General features: G+C 42.0%; 1 protein-coding gene across 1 annotated transcript in view; it reads right to left on the reverse strand.

Annotated features, from left to right (window-relative positions):
* Positions 1-26,722, reverse strand: part of ANKS1B (ankyrin repeat and sterile alpha motif domain containing 1B) — a 450,874-nt gene that overhangs the window by 24,455 nt on the left and 399,697 nt on the right. Inside the window, 4 exon segments of the mRNA XM_075749435.1 lie at positions 1,191-1,262; positions 5,432-5,560; positions 10,805-10,879; positions 24,715-24,894. Coding sequence (XP_075605550.1) covers positions 1,191-1,262; positions 5,432-5,560; positions 10,805-10,879; positions 24,715-24,894 — 456 coding nt within the window.

Consider the following 26,722-nt stretch of genomic DNA (forward strand, 5'->3'; position numbering starts at 1 on the left):
GTGTGTGTGACTGTAGACCCCTCTGTGTGAAGTTGCTGGGTGTTTTTTTTAGAGGTGTTTAAACCCAGGTAAGGAATGATTAGCATGTAATTAGCTGAAAAGCCACAGATCTTCAGGCAATCTAGTACGCATGAATTACTGCCAGCCCTTAGCTAAACCAGCTTGTACAAAAGTCTGTGTGCTGCAGATACGTAACCAATAGGAAATGGTTGTCTGATTGCATGAATTTTACACATCTTCTAGCTTTCTAATTGATCCGAATGCTACGTCTAGTGCTCAGAGGCATCTTGCATAAAAGGCTTATGGTCCACAGAATTAAGGATTGCACTTGTTCATCTATGTAATTTTACACCTTCGGTAGATCACCAAGCAATTATATTCTTTGTTAATTAATCATGCCAGACCATGATATATTTGTCATCTCTATGCACAGGTGTGTTCTTATTTCAACAACAATTGGGAATAAATCGTGTAGCTGGCCTGTGGCTTGTTATGAGCTTCCAGCAGCGGTACGTTTGTTGGAGATAGACTGAGCCTCATTGTAATTTTCTACAAACCAGTATCAGGCCAAAGAGCCACAGGAAAACACGTTCTTACCAGTTTGAAGGAAACCTAACTGCTTTTCCACCATCAGGTGAAACTGAATTAGTTCCCTTTTCATCCTTCAATGAATAAGCATGTAACTCCCTCATGATAAATGGGAATACTCATGTGAGTAAAGGCATCCACAGGATTATGTGACTGTAGGATTAGACCATATGTAAAAAACAACGGCTTAGGTAACACATTAATATATTTACGAGTACGTATTTTCACACAGTAAATTCACTCTATATTATTATATATGAGCTATAAATTCTGTTTATAAAAGCAAAGTGATATGGGCACATTTAAAGTGTCTGGAAAGTACTCGGAAACAAACTCGAAGATTCAAGAGAAAACAGAACGCATATATTTACTTTTTTTTCTTAGATACAAAATAAAATCTACCTTTAAATTTTGATATTACTTGAAACTAAGATAAAAGGTAGAACAGACTTCCTACTGAATGCCAATGTAAATGCAAGGGCAATGGAAAACAAATGGGTAACAGAACACTATAAAAGCAAAAAGGGCACAGTACAAGTAATCACTAGCTAATATTATTTAATATTATGATGACAGAAAAAGGAATAGGTTTACTAACTTACCCTCATCTTTGCACACGCATCCTGTGTTGACTCTGTGCCTCTTAACTCTTTTACCAGCATAGAACCTAAATACTGAAACAAAAAAAATTAAACTTCATGTAACTAAAATTCCAGAACAGACAAACATCTGCAGAAATGCACTAAAGATGCCTAAAAAACCTGACAGTGGTAGCAGACAACTTCCTAGTTTGTGGTTTTAGAGTTTTTTTACTCTGCAGTTCTCTGATAGATCATTTAAAAGAGTGTTAATCAACCTATGAAATGGGATGCACAGGAACAAGTGTATTCAATCAGACAGAGCCCTTTGAAATGGTATCGGAAAGTCTTCCAGCTTATCACCTTAGTCACTCAAACAAGCAAATACTACAGATTCCGTCTTAAAAATACCATTTGATTAAAAAATGAAGAATCTGCTTTTTTTAGCTGCAATCTGCCAAACTCATATTGCTATGTGTGCAATCACATGGATGTAAAGGGCAGCAGAGATGTTAACCTCCGTGTACTCAATCTGTAACTAATTTATGTGCAAATAGCAGAGACCAATGTCAGCAAACAGAGAAAATAAATCTGAACTGAAAACTAGTTTAAACCATTATTTCTTCCTAAGAAAAGACTGACCCTGAACTATTATCTCGAAGCCTTTACTGATCAGAAGGAGGGCTGGGTGAGAGGAAGCACCAGGGTGCTGGCGGTGTATCCCGGCTCAGCTCGCTGAAAGCCACCGTGCTCTCAGAGGAGCCTGCTCATCTCCGAGGGTACAAAAGGCAGCGAGCGCCTCGCTGGCACGTCCCCTTTCCTACCTGCCTTTTCCTCACCCCAGTCACTCGCTGGCATGTGAAGTTTGAGCCCTCCTGCACCCTGACAGCAGGCTCTGGATTTGTTCCTCTGGGGACTCCAGTACCTCTCCACAACAAGTGTGAATGGCGCTGCTCCTCCAGGGATGGAGCTGGCTGCATCATCCTTGCCCTTCTCGCCTAGCAGAGACCTAGGGGTCCTGTTACTGCTAACAGGGCTGTGTGGGAGCCACGCTCTGCCTCTACATGCTACACGCGTGTGCGCTTGTGGATGTGCACGTGTTTGTATAGGCCTGTGTGCACAGGATCTTTCTGTATTTCTATATAGAGTCACACGCAAGTCTGGCTTAACAGGGGAAAGAGGACAGCAAGCCACCCCTCGTCTCCTGCTCCCCAGGCACAGAGATGTCTTTGCATTCTCACTGCAGTGCAATGTCATGGCTTCTCTTAAGTCTTCAGTCCTATGTGAACATCACAGGAGCTGATGTCATGCCGCTGGTGAGAATGGGGCAGGTGAGCTCCAGGAGGAGAGAAAGCGCTGTGGGTGGGAGCCTCTTCCCAGAGGGTGCTGCAGCCCATCACCACTGCCTGACCTTTTTCATTCTACCACACTGACTCCCCTTGGAAACAGTCTATGCTGACCCAACCAGATAGTGAACCAGCTTCATCTTAAACAAGAACCTATCAAAAATAACTTCAGTTACAGCTGAACACAAGCTGGAACTGAACAGAAAGCATACTGGTTCAATTCTCTGGTCTCCTGACCTAAACTGAGATATTTTCTTTAAAGCCTTCAGTTCACACTGTGTACTGCAGGAGTCTCTGACCTGCAAGAAAATGCATAAATATTTAAATGTAGACAGTAGCCAACGTGGTAATTAGTGAGAAACACTTTACAGGGCATTATAAATGGAAGGGTGAGCAACACCAACACTACCAGATAAGCACAAGCAGAAAGGAACGAATGAAGGGCATTCCTGGAGGACTGCAGATGTGAAAGATTCATAAACCAAGCAGCTGCAAGTCCAGCTGGGGGCTTGATGGTGACATGAATAGGGCTTTGGGCATTAATTTGATGGGATGGCTTGATATCGCCCTTGCAGAAGAACAACAAATTTAAAGCAAGCTCTGAAATTAGAAAATTAAACCAAAGTGTATTGAGTTGAACAGTATCTTTCTCTGGATCCTGCTGTCTGACACCTTTGGCATTCTTAGCCTTCTCTGGGAAAGATGTAATTAATTGCTTCAATTTCTTAATTTTATTATTGTTTTACAGACTACAGCATAACAAGTTAGTATTTCCTTGAAAGCTATCAGTTGGTCAGGCATCAGGGAAAAAAAGCAGTGCTTTTGAGCTCATGGCAGAACAAGAGGAAGACAGCGAAGAGATATGCAGCTCCTGTTCCACCTGCACAGCAGCAAAATGCCTCAGCTGCAGGCACTCAGAAATGCTTCCAAGGGTGAACTGTGGAATAGACAAACAAATCACAGAGGTACTGTCCAATTTAATTGCCAGAAAAATCTGAAATTCTAGGAAGGAATTTTGCTTTCCTTTTTGACTTGCTGTACTTTTGGAAATGTTCCTTCTCAAAGACCCAGAGCATGCGGGAGCAACACAGACGACATCCAACAGTTCAACTGAGTGGTGCGGCACACAACGAAAGCTGCCCCTGTTATAACTTCCAAGCCAGGGTTTTACTCCATAAGGCTGAGGTCATTACAGCTCAGGGAGCTGAGACAGTGCAGTGACACACAATCCTTAGGAAAGGAAAATATTTCCTTAATCAACAATAACTTGGATATTTTGATTTGGTGATTCCTTAATCACCACTAACTTGGATATTCCTGGTCATCCCGACTGCACTTCAACGATCCACATGCCTTCCAATCTACTACAAAGGTTACATGTGATTATGAATTTACTGCTGGATCAAGTACTGAGATGAGGCACTCTTGAGATAAACCTGTTCATTTTACTGAAAACTATGAAAAATATTTAAAGAACCAGAAATCACTAAGCTTCCTTTTCAATTTGAGGTGCTGCATAAGAGGAGAGCAAGACTGAGATCAGGCGAGCTGGACCTTGACCACGACTTGCTGAGGAAGGCAGAGGTTCTAGTTCCTGTTCAGGGACAATCACTGCATTCATGGCAATTTCTACCCCATGAAGGTCTGATGGAAGATACAGACGTGCTCCAGCGAGACAGGCCTGTAACACCCCTTCTGTCCCTCCTCAGTGGGAGCCAGGCTCTGTCCCACCTGCACTTAGTCTCTAATTCCTGCCTTTTCGGATCTGCTTTAAGTCAGGTCCCGCAGCCCCCAACTCGCCCCCCAAATGCTCCAGTGTTTGGTGAACAGAGCATTATTCTAAAAAAGCACTAAGGATCCAAGCTTCTTCAGGTGAAGAGGATCTAAACCCCATGTCCTGGACAAGTGGTTAACCCCCAGCTAGTATGCTAAATGCACTACAACTACTGAGCCCCTTTCCTTTGTAAAATAAATCAGCCTTGCTTTATCAGGTGGCCAGTTCTGATGAGGACACAGTGGTCTGGGAAGCACCTTCAGCAACTTTAACAGTGCTTTCCAGCAAAGTTGAAAGGAGAAATGTTTAAACAGGTGGGCTGAGGCACGTCTTCAGACCCCCAGAAGCACCGGCCCTTCCACCCTGTTGATGGTGAACTCAAGGTTTCAGAAAAGTGTTTTTCATTTAAAAAACAAAGTCTTCCAATATGACTTTCTGTACTTCAGGAAACCTTCCGTTCCTTCACAAGCATTTATAGCAGCCACAGAACACTAATCATCTTTAGCTGTAGAAGGAAGCTCCATTTCTCTAGGGATGGGAAGTGGGAATCTGCCACAGTTATTGGGAGGTATAAATACTCCCCGCTCTGAAGGAACTGACAGCTACTGGTACTTCAAGTAGTCATCAGTTTGGGAGAGGTTTGAATGTGTCCTTGTCCCATGGACAGAAAACATTTCTTCAGGACCCTGATCTTCACCTTCCCTAGCTCCCCTCCCCAAAACCAGGTGTATAAAATTCAGGCAAGGCAATACTTACTTTAACTACTGTTAACAGAGCATTAAGGGAGGCATGAGGATCCCATATGACATTGTATTATTCTTCCATAAGTACTAGACAGGGAGTTGTGATGGCTGAGAAGTAGGGGTGTTTTTCTCAGTATCACTTCTACAATGCTTAGCCACTTATTCATAGTGTCATTTTTCTAACACTATTGCTACATGGACGGCAATATATCACAAAATTCAGAGCAAAAACTACTGTGCATCCTTGTTTCTCATTCATTACAATTACAGTGTTTCAGAGTAAGTGGCCTGTCTCATTAAAAGTGACTGAAAAAATATTATAAATGAAAAAACTAAGTTTATAAAAAATCTAAGATTAATATATCTATCCCAAATCAAACCACTAAATTTGTCAACACTTACAAATGCTTTATAATCGCATGACTGGAAGATGAGTTTCTCTGGATGATGTTGCCAATATTGTACAGGCGTTGATGCTGTGGCTTCATTTGGAGGTCTCAGGGTAATTGAAGGCTCTCCCCAGTCTCCTGTCTGAAAATCACAGTTGTTCAAGATGTAAGAGAATTTGCAGGCAAATTCGCTATAAAATAGCCCTCCATTGTTGTGCTCAATTAACAATAATTTATTTTCTACACATAGACCCATGTTACTAAAATAAGGGAATACAACTCCTACAACATTTTTCATGATTTAATTTATAATCCAAAGTCATCTACTGTAGTGTTTAATGAGGCTTTAATTAAATCTATTTGCTTTGAGAATAAAATCATTAGGCACCGGAAATGTTCCTTAAAAATAACTGTTTACAATACATACATGAGGATAAGAGCACTCGAAAAAAAATCATGAGATGCACAAAAATGCCATTCACAAATTCCGCTATGTGTTTTACAAGCTTTTCTACACAGTTAATAAGTCTTCCATTATCTAGCATATATAACTGATAACTAACTTTCCTAAATGGCTAAAAACTGAGACTTTGCTTTGATCTGAAGACTTATACATTCTTCCAATATAGGAGGCCTTCTTTAATGTCTTTATGGATATTTATTTTGATCACCTTCTCTTGATGTCTCACTGTAGAGTTACTAACATTGCCCTTCCGGATCGATCATTCTCATTGATATAGGTGACTGCCTTCCTGAGCTGTCATCTCCCTTCTTCCCCAAAGCCCTCAGAGAACACAGGTAGGACTGCAGTTTGCTGCCAAATCCCTTCGCAGGACACTCTTCTCCCTTCCAAAAAGGCCCAACGCAGGCATTGGTACAGGAGTGCCCCCAGGATGGCAGTGCTGGTCTGGGTCTCACCCACCATTGTGTATTTTTGGACATGGCTTTATTGGACCAGGATTGACTGTGGGCCCTTGGGGGCTCCTTCCACCTTGCAGCCCCATGCAAAAAAAAATATTGCTTTGAGGTTATTTATTTTTTACCTGTGATCTCTCCTACTTTTGGTACACATGTGCCCACACTGCCCATGTCCTCAAAACCAGGGATGCTGCCAAACCAGCATCAGCTCACTTTAACTGAAAATGACCCGTGGATGGTGTCCTTCTCCTCCTCCCAAGCCCTCTTCCCTCTGCCATGAGCCCCACTTCACCCCTACTCTGTCTGGTCTGGTCTGTCTCTGAATTCCCCTTCTCCTTCCCACTCTGGCTTTTGGGGATCATATTTCTCCTTCCTGATTCTCCTTCCTCCCCTGCTGCTTCTCTCTGAAACTATTTTACCCTCTCCTATATGATTATTTCTATTTGGATTATGCTACTTCTTTCTTTACCTGCACGTATCTCTGTGTATTTTGTCATATTGTTAAAATATGTGTTGAAGCTGGCAAGGAATTGTCATCAGCATTTCACACAGAATATGGCTAGAAGTTAAGACTTTTAAAGCAAAAAGAAGTTAAGCATCAAAAACACATGAAAAAATTCTTACTGAAGACATTCAAAAGTCTGGCAAACTATCACATCCTACTAATTAAATCAGAACAGAGTAAACAAAACATGTACATCATTTTCATGTGTCACAAAATAATGAAATGACACACATTTGCACAACTCTGCAATGAAAAGCAAGAGATAAATCTGGAAACATCAACATTACCCTGCTGATATGGTAACTTCAAGCAAGTGAACATCATAAAACGAGTTGAACCTAGTTAATGTTGGCACAATTAGCACATCTACAAATTATACAGTATTGTAATTTCTGGTTTGCCTAGTTAAGTTGCCTACATGCTATGGATATGACTTCAACCTCAAATTTTGAAAGGAAAGCAGCAGCAATTGCTCCGTTTTTTGGCATTCTGTATCCACAAAAATGAATCCTTCCATCCACTAATGTATAAAAACCTTCATCATATTTAACCTGAAGAGGGAATATGATTTCTTTAAGCAGCAGTTCTCCTTATAAAATAAGGTTTCAATTATATTACAAGGGGTAAGGATCTGCATCCTTATTAGTGGAATTTGTATTTGACTACAAGAGAAGATGGATTGCACCCATCATAAATTCTCTTTCTTATGAGCTACTCAAGGCCATAGCTAACAGACCACTTGAAATAGTCCTTTCCCACCCCACCCCCCCCCTAATAAAGACACACTTCTGCATGTTCTGTGTAAGGAAGCAGATCTCAGAAGGTACATCCTATCCATTTAGCAAAAGGTTATTATGACGGGACAGGAGTAAATCCAGGATAGAGAAGCTATAAAAGTACATCTTTTGAGCATCGGCCTTTCCACTGAGGAAGCACTGGGACAGCCATGAGACAGGAGCAGAATTTCTATGGAATAAATGACCGTGGTTTGTTCTCCAAACCCTTCTGTTGCTCTGGTCTGCAGGTGACTTTCCTCACATATAGAAAATGGACAGTACTGACAAATTAAACAGGTTATATAAGGAGTAAAATGAGTACATCATTGTACAGTTTGACTCCCTTTTGCATGAAAGGTATTAAAAGCATGGAGAACTGCATTGTTTCTGTCTGTAAATGAAGGGCAGTAACACGAGGAACAGTGATTACCTCTCGTATTGGTTCAATTTTATAAAGGAGCTAGGAAGCAATAATCACAGGGCAATGAGAAATAATCTTCAACCAGGCTAATAAAACTAGTGTACGAGACACTTAGAGAGGGACTGTGTGGAGACCATTCAATTGTATCCGTTAATTGCTTTTAAATCAGACAAAACAGAATTGATAAGACTGCTGTACATGTCTCTAGGATGACCTAAACATGTGATACAGCTGTGGTTAAGGGCAGGCAGAGATACAGGGGTTCTGCTGTTCCTGACGGACCGCTGCACCAAATTAAATGTCGTAGATACAGATTATTATGATGGACAAAGAAGACATGTTATACCAGAATCACAAAATCTTCTTCTGCAACTGTATCTTAAGTGTCTTTTAATATTCAGCAGAAGTGGCTTCTGATCTCCTTTCCTTTTATTTCTTACCAAACTCCTTAGATTTTTAAACCATACTATTGCTAGTATTCATTACCTATTTAGACTGAGTTATAACAGGGTAGTCTCCAAAGCCCAGATCCATGAAGATGTTTAGAAGTGTAATTCCTATTACATATTCCCCATGCAATTTCCTTTTTTTTTTTTTTAAAAAAAAGGGAAGAAAGGCTTTTAAACAAGATTTAGACAGCTAAATACTTTCATAAATCTGGGCATTAAAAACCTCTACAGAAGAAGAGGAGCTCCTCAGCTGACTGACTCGAGTCAGACACTGGAATTCTGAGATTTAGGATGTGATGATGGCAATTAACTTCAGGCAAAATACAAAGTAGGAAGATCTTTGACCTAGAGAAGACTTGAAATGACAAGTCTGAAGTCTAGGGTAGAAAAATATGAATTACTAGTAGTTCTAAATCTGAGGAATTGGTGTGGAACAACTCACGGATGATGTATTGAGATTCAGGACCTTCATAAGCACCTAAAATTCTTTCAAGCTGTATAGAAATGTCCATAAATTGCCGAGCACGACCAACTATGATGTTTGATTTAATTTTTTAAAATAGATATGATAGGATAAGGATTTTCTGGTTTGAATATTTAATTTGCAATTATAAGAAATAATCAAACATTTAAGCTTATGTATTTTTTATGACACAATATACGTATGGAGATTTTTCTCTCTCTGATGAAGTAGAAAGGCAAGAGATAATTTATTCCTCATCTAACTTTACAGCTCATCAGACAGCTGTGCAATTTATCACGTGTTTTTTGCTGTACTGCCTGTGTTTTAGTATTCTAACCTCCCCGTGCCTTTAACCAGCGACTTTCCTCTCTCTGGCCTCAGTCACCTTGAGAAAGAAGATTTTTTGCTCCACGTTTTGCAGGTGAAGAATTTACAATCACAAAACAGTCTCAAATCAGGTGCCAGAGTGATAAAGCTTCAATCCTTTTACAGTGACAACTTTTAACTATAAAGGTCATAGCCTTAAAAACCAATTTCTCATGCTCTTGCAGTATTTCATAGCCCTGAAAATGGGTAGATCTGCACTACTCCGTGCTCTAGAAAGGGTCAGATGCTTGATGTCAAATGAACTACGGAAGCAGATTACTGCTATTAGGTAATATTTTTACAATTGTTGCACATTTTTCTATCTCATCCCATTCTCTGAGAACTGTATCTGACTCACATTAAAGGCACCTGGATGCAGAGGTAGTCACAGGTAAAAAGTAATGTCAATACAATGTCTATAAAATCTAGCACCTGCCTCATCTTTTTATAAAAATGTCAAGTTAAAAACCTGCCACACTACAGAAAAAAAATAATAAAAAAGGCCTGGTTTCGAGTGGCTTGAATGTATTCATTTTTAACAAGGACCACATCTTATAACTTTTCAACTGTTAAAGCCTCATGCTTGGTTATGGTAACATGCATTAGTCACCATGACAACAATAAATTGGAGCGCACATAGATACAACGCTTCTGGCTGAAAAATTAATAATTTTCTCCTTGTAAGAATTTTAAATGTTCTGTGGACCAGCCAAATCCTCATTATTTGCTTACGTTTTAATTCCTAAAGCGAGAGAAATTTTTTTAGCTCCTTATATCTTTGTCTTTTGAAATAATGGAAACAGGTTCATGGCGTACTTACATTTTAAAAGCTTCTAAAGGTCGGTGGCCAAAACGGCCCCTCTCTGGCAGAAATGCTCCAAGGAGGCGGTTACATGACAGGAATTAGGAGAAATCTACAGCTCCCCTAAAATACCGTGCTGAACGACTGGCTGTCGTTCTTACCAGGCTGCGATACGGATCGCCAGGTTTGCTCTCACGTGCGCAGCACATGTGACTCCGTCACAGAAGCGATGAAAATTCAGAGCACCATCAACGTTACCTCTTAATTCCCCAAAAATGCCTCTGCAAACAACGGCGTGTTCCTCAGCTAGGCAAAGCCTATAGATTAACACAGAAAGGGCAGCACAACACACTGTGGGGGTGAAACTGTGCAAACCGAGCCGTTTACACGGTTTCTCGCTTTGGAAAAGTGAGCGAACGAAAACATCAGGAACAGAAGTCAAAGCTCCCCCCGAGCGAGACTGCTGCTGGCAATCCCCTCGCGTCCTGTATGTACACCATACAGCCAACAGATGCCAACCACACGGCACAATACACGGATGCGCGCACACACAATCCCCAAAGAGGGTGGACAAGTTACGAACTTTTTTTTTGTCATTTCAGCGACGTGACACCCGTAGATAACATCACGGCAACAGACTGTACATCCATAGAGTGACAACATAGCCATTTATCACTGTATCTTACATTATGAACCTGATGAATCGATGAGAAAGGATATCCTGCATTCTGGTTGGTCCAGATCTCACAGACAGAGGACTGCTAATATAAACAGAAAACTACATCTCATCTTGTAAATATTAATGCACCGCAACTGCCAAAAGGCAAGAATAATTAAGAAAAGGCTTGCAATAACATTGAAGAAGGAAATAAAACAGCTGTTAAAAGTAATTTTTTATTTATTTGCTGACAAAATATTTTCGGACTGACTGGAAGGAAGCATAGCTTATTCAGAGACTTTAGAAGAGGTTTCAAACTGTGAGTACAAGAAAACAATTTAGTCAGAAGTGCTGGTGATGTAAAGTGATAAAGTTATGCAGGCATAAACAGAAAATGCAGAGAGCAGAAGAAATATTGGTTACTTTCAGGTTTTGGCAGGGAAGAAGTTTGAAGTCAACATCCCAATTAAATTTTGAGATTTGAATCTCTCTCTGTTGGAGACTTTCACAGGGAGAGAGGAAGGGAAAAATCTGGCAATACAGTCAACAGGAAAAATACGTTTCTTTGTAACAATTACCAGAAAAGAATGCAATGCGATTAAGCGAAGCAGTTGCCCGCCATCTCCTTCCAACAACAGTTCCTTTGCATACAAAGATACAGATAATATTACCTTTGGTATTGACCACGACTCCGCTGTATAAATGAAAGGTTTTGGTCTACCTTCTACGTTATTTTACAAATAGTCTGTAGTAGCAAAGCAAAGTAAGCATAGTGTAGCATCTCTAGCAAAAGCAACAGAACTAGGCAAGCATAGCATTCACCAGCATCTTTTACATATTTCCTTGTTTGGACACTCATCAAGAAAGCATCTGTGACACCTCAGCAAAAGCTAAGATAACATTTTACAGTAGCCAAGCAACTAAAACAAAGCATCAGACGTAGGATCTGCCCACAGTATCTTCAGCAGGCAGCAACAAAAGGCAATAGACACGCATGAAAAATGCAATCGCAGCATCCAAAATAGATAGCAAATAATATATCAGTAATTTAACAACAGCAAGAATGTGCATTGCTGGTTCTTGTCAGCAGCAGCAGGAATTTAACACCGATGCTCAAAACAACTCAAAGAAGTGCAACTCTTCTTAGAAATATGCCTCTTGCTCTTACCTTTTGTAGCCTGAAACCCAGCTGCCTGGCTGGTGGCAGACTAGGTTATCACTTCTGGTTACTGTCAGGGGAGGCTGGCATCCTCTGGACTGACTACAGAGCGCTGCCAGACAGGCTGGTGGCTGCCTAATGTTGTTAAATTGTCCCTTATTTGCTTCATGATTTGAAATGCATGTGCACACACCCCTTCCCTCCACTTCAGTAATTCTTAAACTCTCATGTATCTGGTCAATTTCTTCTCCCCCATCTTGTTTTTGAAGTTATTTGCTTCTCCTTCGTGATGCGCAGGGCTCTATATTTTGACAGTATTAGGTAATAAAAACACTGACTCTGGTTCACAGTCTTCTACATCATCCTCTGCAACTTGTTACGAAGCAGTCCTCCTCCATGTGACAAACACGTACTCTCAGTGCAAGGCCAGTAGCAAACCCCGCTCCAGCTACTTCTGCTGTGCCATTTTTAGGACATTGCACTAGTTGGCACCGATGACCTTTTTTTTCTGTATGTCAAGCAAACTGACTTCTGGATGGTCCAGCCACACTCATCACTGTGATGCCTACATTTGTTTGCCTCGGGGGAATTCTGAATGGGAATTCATGGCAGGAGGCTGTGCCTCTGCTTTTCAAGAGAAGAGTAAAAGAAACAGCATTTCCATGCCGGGTGCAGCATCCCCAAGCATCTGGTAATTAAGAAAACATACTGCAGTGCTATTTGGACACACTTGCTGAGGTCCAGAAAGGAGTAAGGTAAGGCAGCATGGTACTGTGTGCTAGCAGATGTTTTATTTCTCCCTGGGGCTAGAGGTGCTGGCACGGGGTTACCGTGATGCCGTCATACCGTACAGCTGGTTCTCACCATCTTGGTATTCTGGAGAAAAAGGTGTATCCTTAAATCTGGCCCCTCCTGAGGACTTGCCTTTAGGGACCGGTGTGGTGCCTCGGCGGGATGAGCCGGGAGCTGGTGCCCGTCCCCGCACAGCAGAGGCGTGGGGGGCTCTCCCGGCAGCGCTGCCTCAGCTGCAGAGCGGCACGGCTGCTGCGCTGACACAGTGATGCTGCTATAGCGGCCCTACCGTGCTGCAGCATGGAAATGCATAAATACACCGGACACATCCATCGGCTGCTTTGCTACTAACTCAGCAACAGGTAACGCGACGCTGCAGTAAGCGTGTATGCAAGCTTTAAGTTGCACCATTTAAAAAAAAGGGCAGGGAAACAATCCTTTCTTACATATGCTGCTCCTCCCTCCCCAGCTCATCGTCTCCCTGACTTAAACTCACGGGTTAGCACACCCCCTCCAAGAGCTGGGAGCTCTCAATTTGGTGCCCTTCTCTGACTGGGGGTATTCACACCTATGTATTTCACCTTCCTCTTTCACAGGTTAAAGCAGCAGGAGATAGGCTGTCTTCAACTCCTTTCATAAATGAAGGGAAGCCCATCTTATTATTTTTAATTCTTTGGAGAAAGAAGAGTGCGTAAAAGCAGATGTTTGGAGCACTCACCTGTGAGAGACACTCTGGGTCCAGGTGTCTGCTCCAAGGACTGTTCAAGTGAACTGCCCCCATCACCCAGACTACCTTGGGAATTAAAGGTTTGGAAGATGTAGGATTAAGCTAAATCATCTTCAAATACAGGTGACTTGATTTATTAAATCAATAAATCAAGAGGACCAGCAGAGACTGAGAATCTCCCACGACTGTATGAATGCCCAGTCAGAAGGGCAGCAATGCAAAACTCATTACTCAGTTCTGCACTCGTTAATGTTTGAATGACTAAGATACTGAAATGCAGTACAGAAGGAACATTAATTTTATGGAAGGTAACGAATTCAAATTCAGAAACCACCCTTTTCCTTGCACCACTGTAAAAATATTTAGCATTTACTATATACATATTTTATGTCTTCAAAGTGCTGAAATTTTTAATGAATTATGAAATCCCCAGGAGAAGTACTTAAAGTTGCATACCCTTGTGCTAAAGAGGAAAGAACCAAGCAAAGGAAAAAGGTTAAGTGAGTATCTGAGGCCAGAAAATAGGCAGTAGGAGGGAGAATTGGGATTAGGCTTCAAACACTCATAATTTTCAGGTCCCAAAACATATGCCCTCAAAAAGAAGCAAAAGAATTCAATCTGTGCATGCACTTCCACCATAATAACTACAAATACACTTGGGCACTTAATACCACTGATGCAGAGGTTCTGTGAAAAAGAGAGTTTAACAAAGAAAATTTTCCTAAGTAATATGGTAAAGAAGAGCAAAAAAATAGCATCAGCTATTGCCTGATTAGTATCAAACATGCGCTTAGCTTATTCTTCCCAAAAGATAAATACGTACGAGTAACATTGCAACAAGAATCTGCTAACATGATACCACCTTTTTGTGATAGCTACAGATGTCCCATGTAGGAAAGATTTCCCCGTCTAGTCACCGTGGGACACAACTCTGATGGGCAGGAGGGGCAAAGGAAAGGAAAGAGAACGGCCAGCTCTGCGCCGCTCCTGCCATCTGCCACCCATGACACAGGTGACTGATTAATGGTGCGAGAGCAGGGGAGAGAGGTGAGGCTCCACGTTACCTGCTCTCCACTCATCCATCTCCCTTCCCAGCAATCCCAGTTCTGATATGGTCTCCTGATCATTTTACGACTGTCTTTTAAAAGAATTAAGGACATTTTCACTTCTCCTATTTATTTAACTTAACCTGCTTGCTTTCAAGAAAACACACTCACATAAGAAATAGTATTTCTTCTTCTCGCTAATTTCTGTGACAGAAGACCATAGGGCATAATCCAGACACCTATTGTAAAGTCAGTAGCAAATCATGTTACAAAGTGCTTGCACATTTCCCTCTGCTTCAAGTCTTTCTAATTACTCAGATATTTCCTGGAAAAGCTGTAGGACAGTACATATACGGGTCTTCAAGGTTGTGGGCTGTACTGGAGACAACTTAAGGGTTTCATAAGGTGAACAAAATTATCTAAGGAGAACTTACTTTAGGCTTCATCCCTACAGACAGGGAAGACTTGGTTGATAATGTCAAGACAGAAAACAACTGTACTGAAAGTGATCACAAACCAGTAAGATTGATCATGGAAATGATACACTTTCTAAGGAGAGGAAAGGAGGAAAGCAACAGAAAAGAATACCTGGACAACGTATGCAGAAGGAGCAGGAGCTGGGTGGAAGGCAGTCCTGATGTATTCAGCACATCTCATTGAACTTCACTTGATGGCACTTCAGGAAATGTCAAAGATTTACCTAAACTAGGAGCAATTATCCTCAGAAACTCATAGAAGATACTGAAAGGACCAAAGAAGGGCCAGAAGAATATTTAAGACAGGAGAGAAGGAAGATTCAGAAAGTTATAGCCAGCCTAACTGCAGGGACCTGCAAGTTACTAGAAATGTTTACAAATACAGTCACTATCCTCTGGTCCTCGTGGCCTATGAGACCTTTCGACATTGCTCCTGGCCACCTGCAATAAACACTTAGGAATACGTGTGTATATCTATGTATATATTACTGAGGATAACAAAGAAAAAGCATAATATTGCCTGCCATGTGTTTACCTGAGACAACTTCTATGGGCCATGAAAAGTTCAAGACGTTTATAATGAGGTTGTTCAGTATGAATCACCTCAGATCAAATTTCCTTCCTTTCTTGGAAAACTGGCTGACTAAATCAGCTGCTGCAAGGAGAAGCACAGCAAGACTTGGGCACTGACTGTGCCACTCCTGATGCGGCGACATGTGACGTGCCCCATACACAAACTAGCTTGAGTCAAAATGCAGTGGTTGCACAAGAAGTTGAAATGCACATTTAGAGAATAATTACTGGTATTTAAGCACAACTGGATTGGAACACGTCAAGGCAATCTGCAATTACCTGCTCCATGCAGTGGCTTGGAGGAGAGCTCAGGCTCTCTGGGGAAAATCCAGGAGTCCCGGAGTCAAGAACTTTCCAGAACAGGGTAAGAACTGAAAATGGACTTGATGAACTACAGAAATCAGTCAGATGAAATTCAGTAAGACAAGAATATTCCTTGGGAACGCAAGATTAAATATATAAATAAAATAGCACATAAATTAGGAGAGCAATTTAACAGGGTGGTGGGGTGAGGACACAAAAAGACCTGGAAGTTTTAGTATACTTTAAATTAAATACAGCAGTCTTGCAAAAGAATAAGCAAATAAATCACAGGATGATTCAGGCTGGAAGGGAGCTCAAGAAATTTCCATTTCAAGCCTAGCTCAAAGCAGGAGCAGCTGTGAGATGAGACCAGGTTGCTCAGGGCTTCATCCAGTCCAGTCTTGAAAACCTTGGACAGCCTCTCTGAGCAACCTGTCCTCATGGGACAGAGGTTTCTCTCGCAATCCCGTCAGCACGTCTCCTCTTTCAGTTTTTGCACCTAAAGTCACCTTTTCTCCAGCTAGCCCTGGTCCCCCAGCCTCTCCTCGGAGGGCAAGTGTTCCAGCCCCCAACCACCTTGGTGGCCCTTCGCTGAACTCCCCTCTCCTAAATAAAAAAACGAGGCATTTACTGGAAGTAGCATATTCTAACACATGGGAAGGAACTTTTGTGCCATACGCAGCCACCAGCGAGGTTTCACGTGGGGCGGCGTCCAGTTTTAGCCACTGCACTTCAAGGAGGATGGAGGCACACTGAGGGACTCCAGGAGAGTAACAACAACAAACACAAGTCTAGAAAACACCAGGGCATGGCCCTGGTTAGGTAAACGTGGGTCCCCAGTGGCCTGTTCACCCCTGAGCTGGTCCAAAAAGTCTGTTGGTGACTCCTGATCTCCTGCTGCCTTCTCCACCTCTCCCCAGCAAGGCTCGCCCTCCCTCGTGCTGCCATGTTGCAGAGCCGGTGCATGGGGAGAAGAGGAGCTGCTGAACACAACCTCTGGGCTTATTCCCCCGCCGCCTCTTCCGCTGTCTTACCACAGGGGTGAGCCTCAGGAAATTGTTCCCATCCCCTGGCACTGCAGCCCCAGCGAGGCGCAGAGGGAAGGAGAGAAACAGCAGCAAACCCCGCTCCCTCTGATGCACGTTATCTAACTCGCTAACTGTAATTCAGCCTAGCTCCAGAAATGAGGAGAATTTTGGATCAAATCCCAGAAAAATCACTCTTGGCATGGCGAACAATCTTTAAAGGTACAACAGCTGAAAGAAACAAATGAAAATCGGATGAATGGGGCTGTCTGAACCCTTTTGTAATCATCACTCCAAATGTTTTAGGACTGTGGGAGAGCAGTTGTGCCGTCTCAATAGATATTGCTTCCCTGAATGTTCCCAGAGCTCTGGGGAGAGCTTGTCTTACCGGCAGGAATAATCGCAGATCCTCCTTCGAAAACAACAACTTCAGAGACGGAGAGTGAAATTTGAAATTAGTATTTCTTTTAGAGAGGCAGAAATTAGAAATAACACTTCTTATTAGAATAAGCATATCTGTTTTGCATGGGTATATTTCTTTTGCTTCTCCTGAAAACACTTTACATGAAGTATTTCCAGAAAATCACTTGCCATCTTGGAACAGCTTTCTTGCAGGCAGGCTGTGGGTGACAGGTGTGAGCAGCGACGCCACGCTCCAGGTCAGTGTGCCCTGTCAGCAGCTCCCCGCGAGGTTTCACAAGAAGGTGCGTGCCACGGCCAGCACACCCCAGGAAGGGGGACGGCTGGCCCAGGACCACAGCGAGCCTGCAAAGACTGTCCCCTCCATCCAGTGGCAGGGTGAGAAGGAAAGCCAACCTCCATGCCAGGGTCGATGCTCTAGGTCCTGTGCACCTCCACCTGTTCCTCCATGCAGAGCCGTTCTTTGCCCATCTTCCTCTGACGAGAAAAGACTGACAACACCACAGCTGCGCTTCTCTCTCGCCCAGCTGACACCTTCCTTCATGCGATGGCCACCTCTGACAGGCAGGCAATTTTCATTTGATTTCGATCCAGTAACCCAGGAGCTGGGTTCCTGCTGGAGACGACCGACTTGAGGGTCTTCCCAGCGGTTTGCTAAGGCTGCCCTGCCCGGCTCCTGGAGGTGCAGCTTCATGGCTGCGGCTCTGGCCCTGCCACCCGGGGTGAGCAGCCAAGCCTCTTCTCATTGACAGCACCCCTTCGGCTGGTGCTGCCAGCTACAAGTGCACCCCAGCATTTTAGCCTTGCACAGAGGATACAAACTTCTGGAAAAATATCACCAATAAAGATTATGAGACTTTGGTCCCTGAACATTAGGTACAGGTATCTACACTTTAGCCAAAAAAAACACAACAAAATGGGCTCTTTCACAAGAGCACCCCAAACTCTAAATACAACTTTTTTCCAACAGCTCAAAAATGTAAATGTTAGATATTAAAATTCAGCTTTGACTCTGAAATATTCAGATTTTCAATAAGAATAGTTTATTTGACAGTAGAAACTACCTTGTCTTCTCCATTTTTCATATAACCCTCCTCCATTTTACATACAATCTTTCAAATGCAGAGCTTCTAGCTCACAAGACTGAGTGTGAAAAACAGTAAATTAATAAACATCTGTCTCCATCTTGAAAGAACATCTGTCCCCTTCTTGGTGTAGTATTTATGGCTTTAGTTTGGATCATTAATACCAAATATAGAAGCAGCTTCCTTAATTCCATATGCTGAAGCAGCATGTAGGTATGATCCACATCCCACGACTTTTATTTCTAAAATGTGAGCTTCTCTAACATTCTTGAAATAAGTGTATTTTTCTATTCAGGCAGAAATTACTTAGATTTTTCATAATGTCTTTATCAGTTTACTTGTCCATTAAATACACAATACTCAAGCGATTTACAGATGAAAGTTTGCTGAAATTTACAGTTCAAGATAGAGCCCTCTGTGGCATTAATATCTATCTGAATTAAAGACAACTGTCAGCAACATCTATACCATGCAATAAAAATAGATTCAGTCAAGCATTTTTCTTTTGATGTCAAACTGAAGGTCTTCATAGTTCCGTCATCTTTCCGTATTAAAAATAAAATGCACCTAAAAATATGAACCTTAGAGCATTTTGTTTGGATTTTCCATACTTGTCTTTAAAACGGCTGTCAATTCAGCCTCACAACATACACTAGTTTATGCTTAGAAAAAAAGGAAGTGAGAAACCTTAGAAATAACAACAGAATTAAATAATCAAGACAACCACATTTTTGTATTTATTGCTTCTTAAATCTACTAGTAAAGGATTCTGTTATTTCACCAGCAATTTCAACCATTGATAAAACCCATTCTTCATTGCTTCTTAGATAATCTCATTTTACACACCAATATTCTCCTGGGCATATTGTCCTTCATTCACCATAATCTTTAAATCCTTCCAAAGCAGAGAAGGAGACAGGAAAACAAACAGGAAACAAGCAAATAAAAAAATGTCATACTGTGGTTAAAACTTAAAAACCTAAAGGGGAGTCTTACAAGACAGGAGTTTTATTTTTGGCTCCTTCGAACTCTCAGTGTCATCTTAGCCAACCTGCAACATCCCTGTACCTCAGCTTTCTGAGCTGTAAAATGAAAAATGTGATTTTAAGCCACATGGCCCTACAATGCACTGGAAATATGAATGCATTAGTGTCCTGGTTTCCACTGGGATAGAGTTAAATTCTCTTACTAGCAGCTGGTATAGTGCTGTGTTTTGGATTTGGGATGAGAATAATGTTGATTAGCATGCTGATGTTTTTAGTTGTTGCCAAGCAGTCAAGGACTTTTCAGCTTCTCATACTGGCCTGACGAGAAGGCGGGGGGGACCCAAGAAGCTGGGAGGGGACATAGCCAGGACAGCTGACCCACACTGGCCAAAGGAATATTCCATATCATATGACGTCATGCTCCATATATAACTGGGGGGTGGGCTGGGACGCAGGGCAGCTTGGGGTCTTGCTGACCATCAACTTTGGGTGGTGAGAAATTGTGCTGTTCATCACTTGTATATTCTTCATTATTATCATTATTGCTATTATTGTCATCATCATCTTCCTTTTCTGTCCTATTAAACTGTCTTTATCTCAACCCATGAATTTTACCTTTTTCTTTTTTATTCTCTCCCCAATCTCACTGGGGATGGGGGGAGTGAGCGAACCACTGTGTGGTTGTTTTAGCCTCCTGCCAGGTTAAACCACAACAGTTAGTATCTGTGAAGTAGCTGGAAGATACTATTGAGTTGAAGGCATTCTTTCAGAAAGCAGCAAAATTATTTCACAATTTTCCTATAAACTGCCTTCGCTAAGTCTGTCTCTTGTTTTTATTACACTTTTCATCTATTGTAGATAAAGGATCTCTGGTACTAACGCCATTTAAATGACTGTCTCCTGCATATCAATCCTAATCCTGTGATGAATTATTATATCTCGCAAAACAATGTTACAGGGTGGAATCCCAACAATCAGGGCAGCTTTACTTCAAACTTACTACCCGGTCATTACAACAACCTTACATTTAAGTTATCTTGTGTTTTAGAAAAAAAATAGTAAGAGCCCTCAGACCATGGGACTGAAGAACCCAGAAAGGCTTTCAAAATTAAATCTGGGTTCAGCATCTCTGGGAACAAACTCCTCCTGCCAGCCTTTGTGAATAATTTTTCCAACTCCCTGAGATCTTAAAGGATTCTCTTCCTTCCATCACAGCCCACTGGGGTCCCCCCCATATGAGCCGTGAGTGGGTTTATCCTACCGGAAAGCTTACTCTGACTCATTACCAGTTTCTTCTCCCAGAAGCAGACACAGCCCGGAGCTTTCCCCAGCGCCCTAAAGAGGCTCCCGCCCACCGCCTCCCAAAATGACAGACCTCTCCCATCTCGGGGTGCACCGTGGGTTCAGCCCTTAGGGAGAGCAGGTGGCAGCATCGGGGTGATGCCCGACCCAGCTCTGCTTCCGCAAGGAGCGGTGCAGGCAGAGGCGCTGCCCGGACCTCCCTGCCCACCTGTCGTGGGGAGGATGCTTTCAGCCCTCGCTCCCGGCTTGGGGCAGGGTGCAGCGCTCTGAGTGCCACGGCGAGAGGCTTTATAGACCACAGTGGCTAAAAGCACCGTATGTCACAGGCTGGAGTGATAAATAGCAACAGCCTCGGGGCTGGCAGTCTGGGATATGCTTGCATTTGGTACCTAAAGCTTCTCTGCTGCCTGGAGAATTATGAATCCTAAAGACTTGACATTTTAATGAACTTAGCTATGCTCCCTTTTAACTTCCGAAGTTCTTCCATGCAAATATTTTCTTTTTACCCGCTGCCTGCCCCCTCATGATTTCAGCAGTGAATAAAGAACCCAATGCCTTCAACAGGACTCCTCCTATTGATTTTGGTTCCAAAGTCCTTAGGCTTTGCCTGCATGATTTCAATTCCATTTTAAAGGTTTGGGCAATCTTAAGAACAACCTCAGCTATTTTAAACTATGTTAATTTGATCATATTAATCTACAGTTTGCAGGCTCAGAATTCAACATCTGCAGTCAAAGATGATCCAGACTACTCAATTCTTTCTGGATTTTGTTCCCTTTTTTTTGGAAAACAAACCATCTCAGAATCTTCTGTATTACCTTTTTGGAAGCTGTGATTTATCCAACCAGCTGTGAAAGACTTTCAAAGTTGCACGACCAACTGGAGAGTTGGATGACCAAACCTATTCCAGCGAGGAACCTAAATTGGTTAGACTCATTGTTTATATTAGGATTTTCCCCTCTTAGGTCACAAACAGTCTGCTAGCGAACTGTGAATGAAGGTACACGCTGGCCTTGAGACAAAACCACCCACATTAAGTAAATTTAAATCACTGCTTCCTCCAGGAAACAAAGTGTTGTATTACTTACAAGCAGATTTGATTCTGGTTTAGCGAATTGTCTAAACCCATTTAGCAGATCAAAGGAAAACAGATTTAAACTGATGTGCTCATTGTTTTAACAAACACTGGTTGGTATCCGATGCAACGATTAACATGCTCGATGATTTCCATGTAAAAATTTAGTGAAAATGCAGGCCATAGTAAAGATGGAAATATCAGATCTCACCATTTTCTCAAAATAGCTTCAGATTTCAGATTTTAAATTGAGGCTAAAAATAGCCTTATCCCAACATTTCTGAAACAAAATCAAGTTCACGAAAGCAATACCATGCATAAGCTCTCAATGCCACATTGGCGTCTCTCTTCAAGGCCATAAAAATACCCACCGATATCACTGTAAAGAACACACCTAAAACCCTTGCAAAGAAAATCACAGCTTCAAAGATGTCTTTATGAACATCTGTCTACCATAGCATCCAGTAAACATGCAGACTCATACAGCAGCATGCAAACAGCCTAGCAAAGAAAAGGTTAAGACAAAGAATATCCTCAAAGCAGCTCCAATAATCACTCTAGATTATTCTGTTTGTGAGAAGTATCCTAGCTGGAAAGCAGGAGTAGTATCAGCTCAGAAGATGTTGTTGATCTGACAAAAGCCAAAGGAACCTGCAAACTGCAAGGAGGAAGCTGCTGGATAAAACATGGAGCAGAAGGCTCGTGTTAAGAATCAGCTGGATCACCTTTATCTCCCAGAAATAATTATTTTACCTTTACTTTCAAAGGGGCTTTGGGGGAAAAGATTGAAGGAAATATGGTTCATTTTAGAAAAGCACATATTGCAAAAAAATAGATTTAAAAATCTATTTTTGGGCCAGAATGGTTGAAGAAATCCCTGATTAGCCTCTTAATGGGGTGAGTCCAATTTAGTGAGAATGATCACCAGAGGGAGTCATTGACTTTCCCATTAAAGTCAAAGGGAATTTTACATACATCAGGAGTGCAGAATTTGGGGGCAGAGCTGAGAAAGACTCCAAACAGATTGGAGTTCAGGGACTAACACAAAACACTGTTTTATGGATTTAATCTGAATCCATTTTCCCCTTTGGAGTCCCGAAGGATGACTGCTATATTCCACGGTGAAAGTTAGAGAGAAGGCACTGAAGTCATTCATTCAGTTGGTACATGCTTCCACAAAAAAAAAAAAAAAAAAATCCCAGCACTTAATTGGTTTTAGTAGTGGTGTAGAGTAGTGTAAGTACTAACTGCTCAGTTTTCTTTTTGGATATGCAACATATCACAGTCCTTCTGGAAAAGTGATTTTTAACAGCCCAAAGAAAATCTCCATGAGAGTGTGTCATACCTCTTGGGAATATCAGGACTTCAAACAGAAACATAAAAGAGTGAAAAGGAGACAGGAAGAATTGCTGGTACGTTTTTTGGGGTTGTTTTTGGGTTTGGTTTGTTGGGGTTTTTCTTCAATGTTAATGACGAGCAGAGGAAGTGAGAATAGGGATTTGTGAACCAAGTGATAAAATGAACAAAGTAGATGAACCAGTCTACTCAGTCATGAGCAAGTGTGTATTTCATGCTCAAACACCTAAATTTCATGACCTTCAAAGAAATATTTTCATGTTAAGAACTGGGCTTTTCTTTGCCAGACTTCAGTTCAACCTTGCTCTTGCCACAAAAGCCCAGCAGACTTTGGTTTGAAGACAAGCTCATTCACCAGGCAACCCTCCCCTTAATTCTGTACAATAAGATTATACAGCAGAAAATTAAGAGATTAAAAAAAGGCAAGGAAACAGCCCCACCCAACCAAATGCAATTTCACTTCCCTAGAAATGTCCTCTGAACAAATGGAATTCAATTTGTTTCCGTGTTCCCAGGTAACAGCAGCACCTTGTTTTGCTTGTTTATTCAATTACTACTTCTTGTTCATGCAATTAGCTGAGCGACTGCAGCCTTTTGTTCATTACGTTAACCATAACGCAGTTATTTGCATAGCTGCTTCCATTTTGAGGCTGAATTTTGGATAGAGGCTCTATTTTGGGCTGTGGCAGGCAGAGAACCGCTGGGCAGCCTTGCGCAGGGCAGCATGCAGCAACCTGCTCCTTTGCGGAGACACTCGCTCCGGGAATTGCACTGGCTGCCCATCCGCTTCTGATGGCAAATCAAAGCCCTATTTCCAACATGCGCTGTAAAGCACCGCGTGGCTTAAGACCTGGCTGTCTTTCATCGTATGCACCACCAAAAACCAGCTGAGTTCATCCTAAGGCATTTTTGCCCAAAGGCTGTCCAAGCTTAACTTTACTGCCCTTTAGAATGGTACGAGGCATCACTCCAGTCAACGTATGCTTGATTTAAAATTATCAATACCCATATTATGGTTGGGTGGAAATTTAGAGATGGAGGCTTTCTTTCACGAACAGTTTGATTTAATATCCAGTCGAGTCTAGTGCTGTTGCGATACTCCATGAGTTGTTGCACAGTCAAATATTTTTTTTAAACACTCAAGATATATCCCCAGATCACAAAGTTTAGCAGAATGCTGACCCTCTCCATTAATAAATGCAGCAATCACACACACACACACCCCCCGCCCTGTCCTCTGAGTTTCTGGGAGTGAACTGATATCACCTTATTTTTATGTAGGTTGCTCAGAAATTGAGGAATCTGCAGCTTCTTAGAGAAACAAGAGGCAGAGTCAGGGCCAGTGGGAGTCTGCATGCTCTGGTGTGCAGCAGGCACCTTCACCTCAGCCTCCAGGCACCTAAACACCCCCAAAACTCTACCTCTCAGGAGAAACTGCACACCAACTTACACTATTTCAAATACAGAGAACTGGAACAGACAGTTTGGAAAAATTGTCAAGCTTTGTAGTTTACAATTCAGCCTTCATATATGACCCACAGCTACAGTTAGGATTAGTTCTGTAACCAATTGTAGCAAGGCGCAGCCTTTTAATGGCATCGTTTTAATCCTACCTGTGCCATCTGCCTCTCCAACTTTGACCGGGGAATATCATCAAAATAGTTTTCATTTCTTCTTCTCCTTGCATCGCCCTGCATGATAATGTGGGGAACGTCCAGGGAGCCACCAGTAGTGAAAGTGCTTTGGCTAAGTGATGGAGACAACTGAGGAGGAGTGTGGTTACCGCTGGGTTCCTGGACAGAGAGGAGAAAAGTGCAGTGTAAGAAGAACAGCATATTGCTGACTTCAAACCACGCATTTAAAAGTGGTTTTGAATTATTAATGATAAAAAAAATTAAGGAACAATTCCTGAAGTAGGGGTTACTGAGGATGAACTTTTGAGATTTGCTACCTAAGGTGCAGAGCCCATGTGGAAGGAAAAATAATCCACTATTTACATGAACTAGTGGCAAATTCCCTCTCCAAAACCTCCTTGTGTAATATATACTCCCTTCTAGGACTGCTAGAGAGATAAAACAGTGAGTTACTTCTTGTCAAGGTCCAAATAAAGCCATGATTTAGGACTAGCTATTTGTAAGATGAAATACATTCTCACCACTTCTGAGCAGCCACTCTGAGCAGTGAAAGTGTTTAGAAAGTGATGTGAACTCTAGCAACATCTCTTGCTGGAAAAAAGAAATGCACGAACATTTAAAAAATACAGACACTTTGTCTGCAATTTTTATAGGTCTTGCAGAACATCCATTTAACTTGAAGTAGTGGATATCAGAAACAAGCTAAATAACAATTCCTAGAATGCATAAAAGCATCAGAGTACAAATATTTTAACGGGCATTTCTTGTAATCTGTGCTGAACTGTGACCTTGTATCACTCAGTGTGCAAATACCACAGCAAATTGATACATGAACTCTATCTAATAAACAGCTAAACATGTCCTCCTGATCACACATTTTACCAGGATCTGCCACCACACCGCTCGCAGACACCCACTGTAATGTGTGTTTGGAAACGCCTATTCTCATGCACATCACATCGCTTGTTCACACATCAATTGCAAACATCGGTGCCCAGCTCCACCGTTCAACGCTGTCTTGGAGATTGCGATCAGCGGGAGCAGAGCTATGGTGAACCGGCCAGCCAGTCTGCGCACAGACCACCCCAGTGTGGACCGTACAGCACTGACAGAGCAGCTGGATGGGGAAACATGCTCCTCTCTCGTGATGTAGGTTACTGGGCTCAATTTATCTGACACTAGAGATTTCTCTGATAGTAAGTTCTTTGCAGGCAGAACGTAGCCAGGAGTGTGTTTGCACAGTGCAGACCTTGTTTAAATTACCTTTGCTGTAATACAATATTTCGATACTGAACAAGAAGGGACTTGATGATATTAAAGGAAGACCTACCCCAGTGTGCATGGAGGGTAAAAACCCCCATGCTTTTTCATTTAAAGAAAGAATTAAAGTGGATATTTCATGCATGATTACATTGAAGCAAACCTAATTCTGAAAAACATCAAGGTACTTTGCTCCATGCTGTTAAGAAACAAGATCTGGAGTAAGAAATCAGAGAGCTGTAATCTCCTCCAAATGGAAAAGAAAGCTGTAATTCTCTGTATGTATTCAAGTAGTAGTAACATCTGATGTTAATATTTGAAGTGTAGGAGTCTATGTGACATTATTCCTTGCAATCACAGTAATGGATTAGTATTTTTCATGTTGGTTGACTAAAATCAGGGATATGTAGTTGTTTAGTAACTTTAATTAACTGGGATTTTTTTTGTTTTTTAATTCTCTAGCTTTCCTATGATCTGAGGCAAGCACTTGACATTTCCCAGGGCAAAGAAAGGAGTGTTTTCCTCTTAGGAATAATCTTTTTCCCTCCTTCACAAAAATCCACCTACATTTGGCCCAGTTAAAAGCTTCTGAAAAGCTGTAGTCTGCACATGCTCAGAAGGTTGGGTGAGGCTTAATCTCTAAAACCTACCCTCCACGGGCCCAACTCCAACTAGATGATGCACACACCTCTGCCCCGAAAATAACCTGAGTACAGGGGCACCAAGC

The sequence above is a fragment of the Balearica regulorum genome, chromosome 1 (assembly GCF_011004875.1).
Source record: "Balearica regulorum gibbericeps isolate bBalReg1 chromosome 1, bBalReg1.pri, whole genome shotgun sequence".
NCBI lineage: Eukaryota > Metazoa > Chordata > Aves > Gruiformes > Gruidae > Balearica > Balearica regulorum.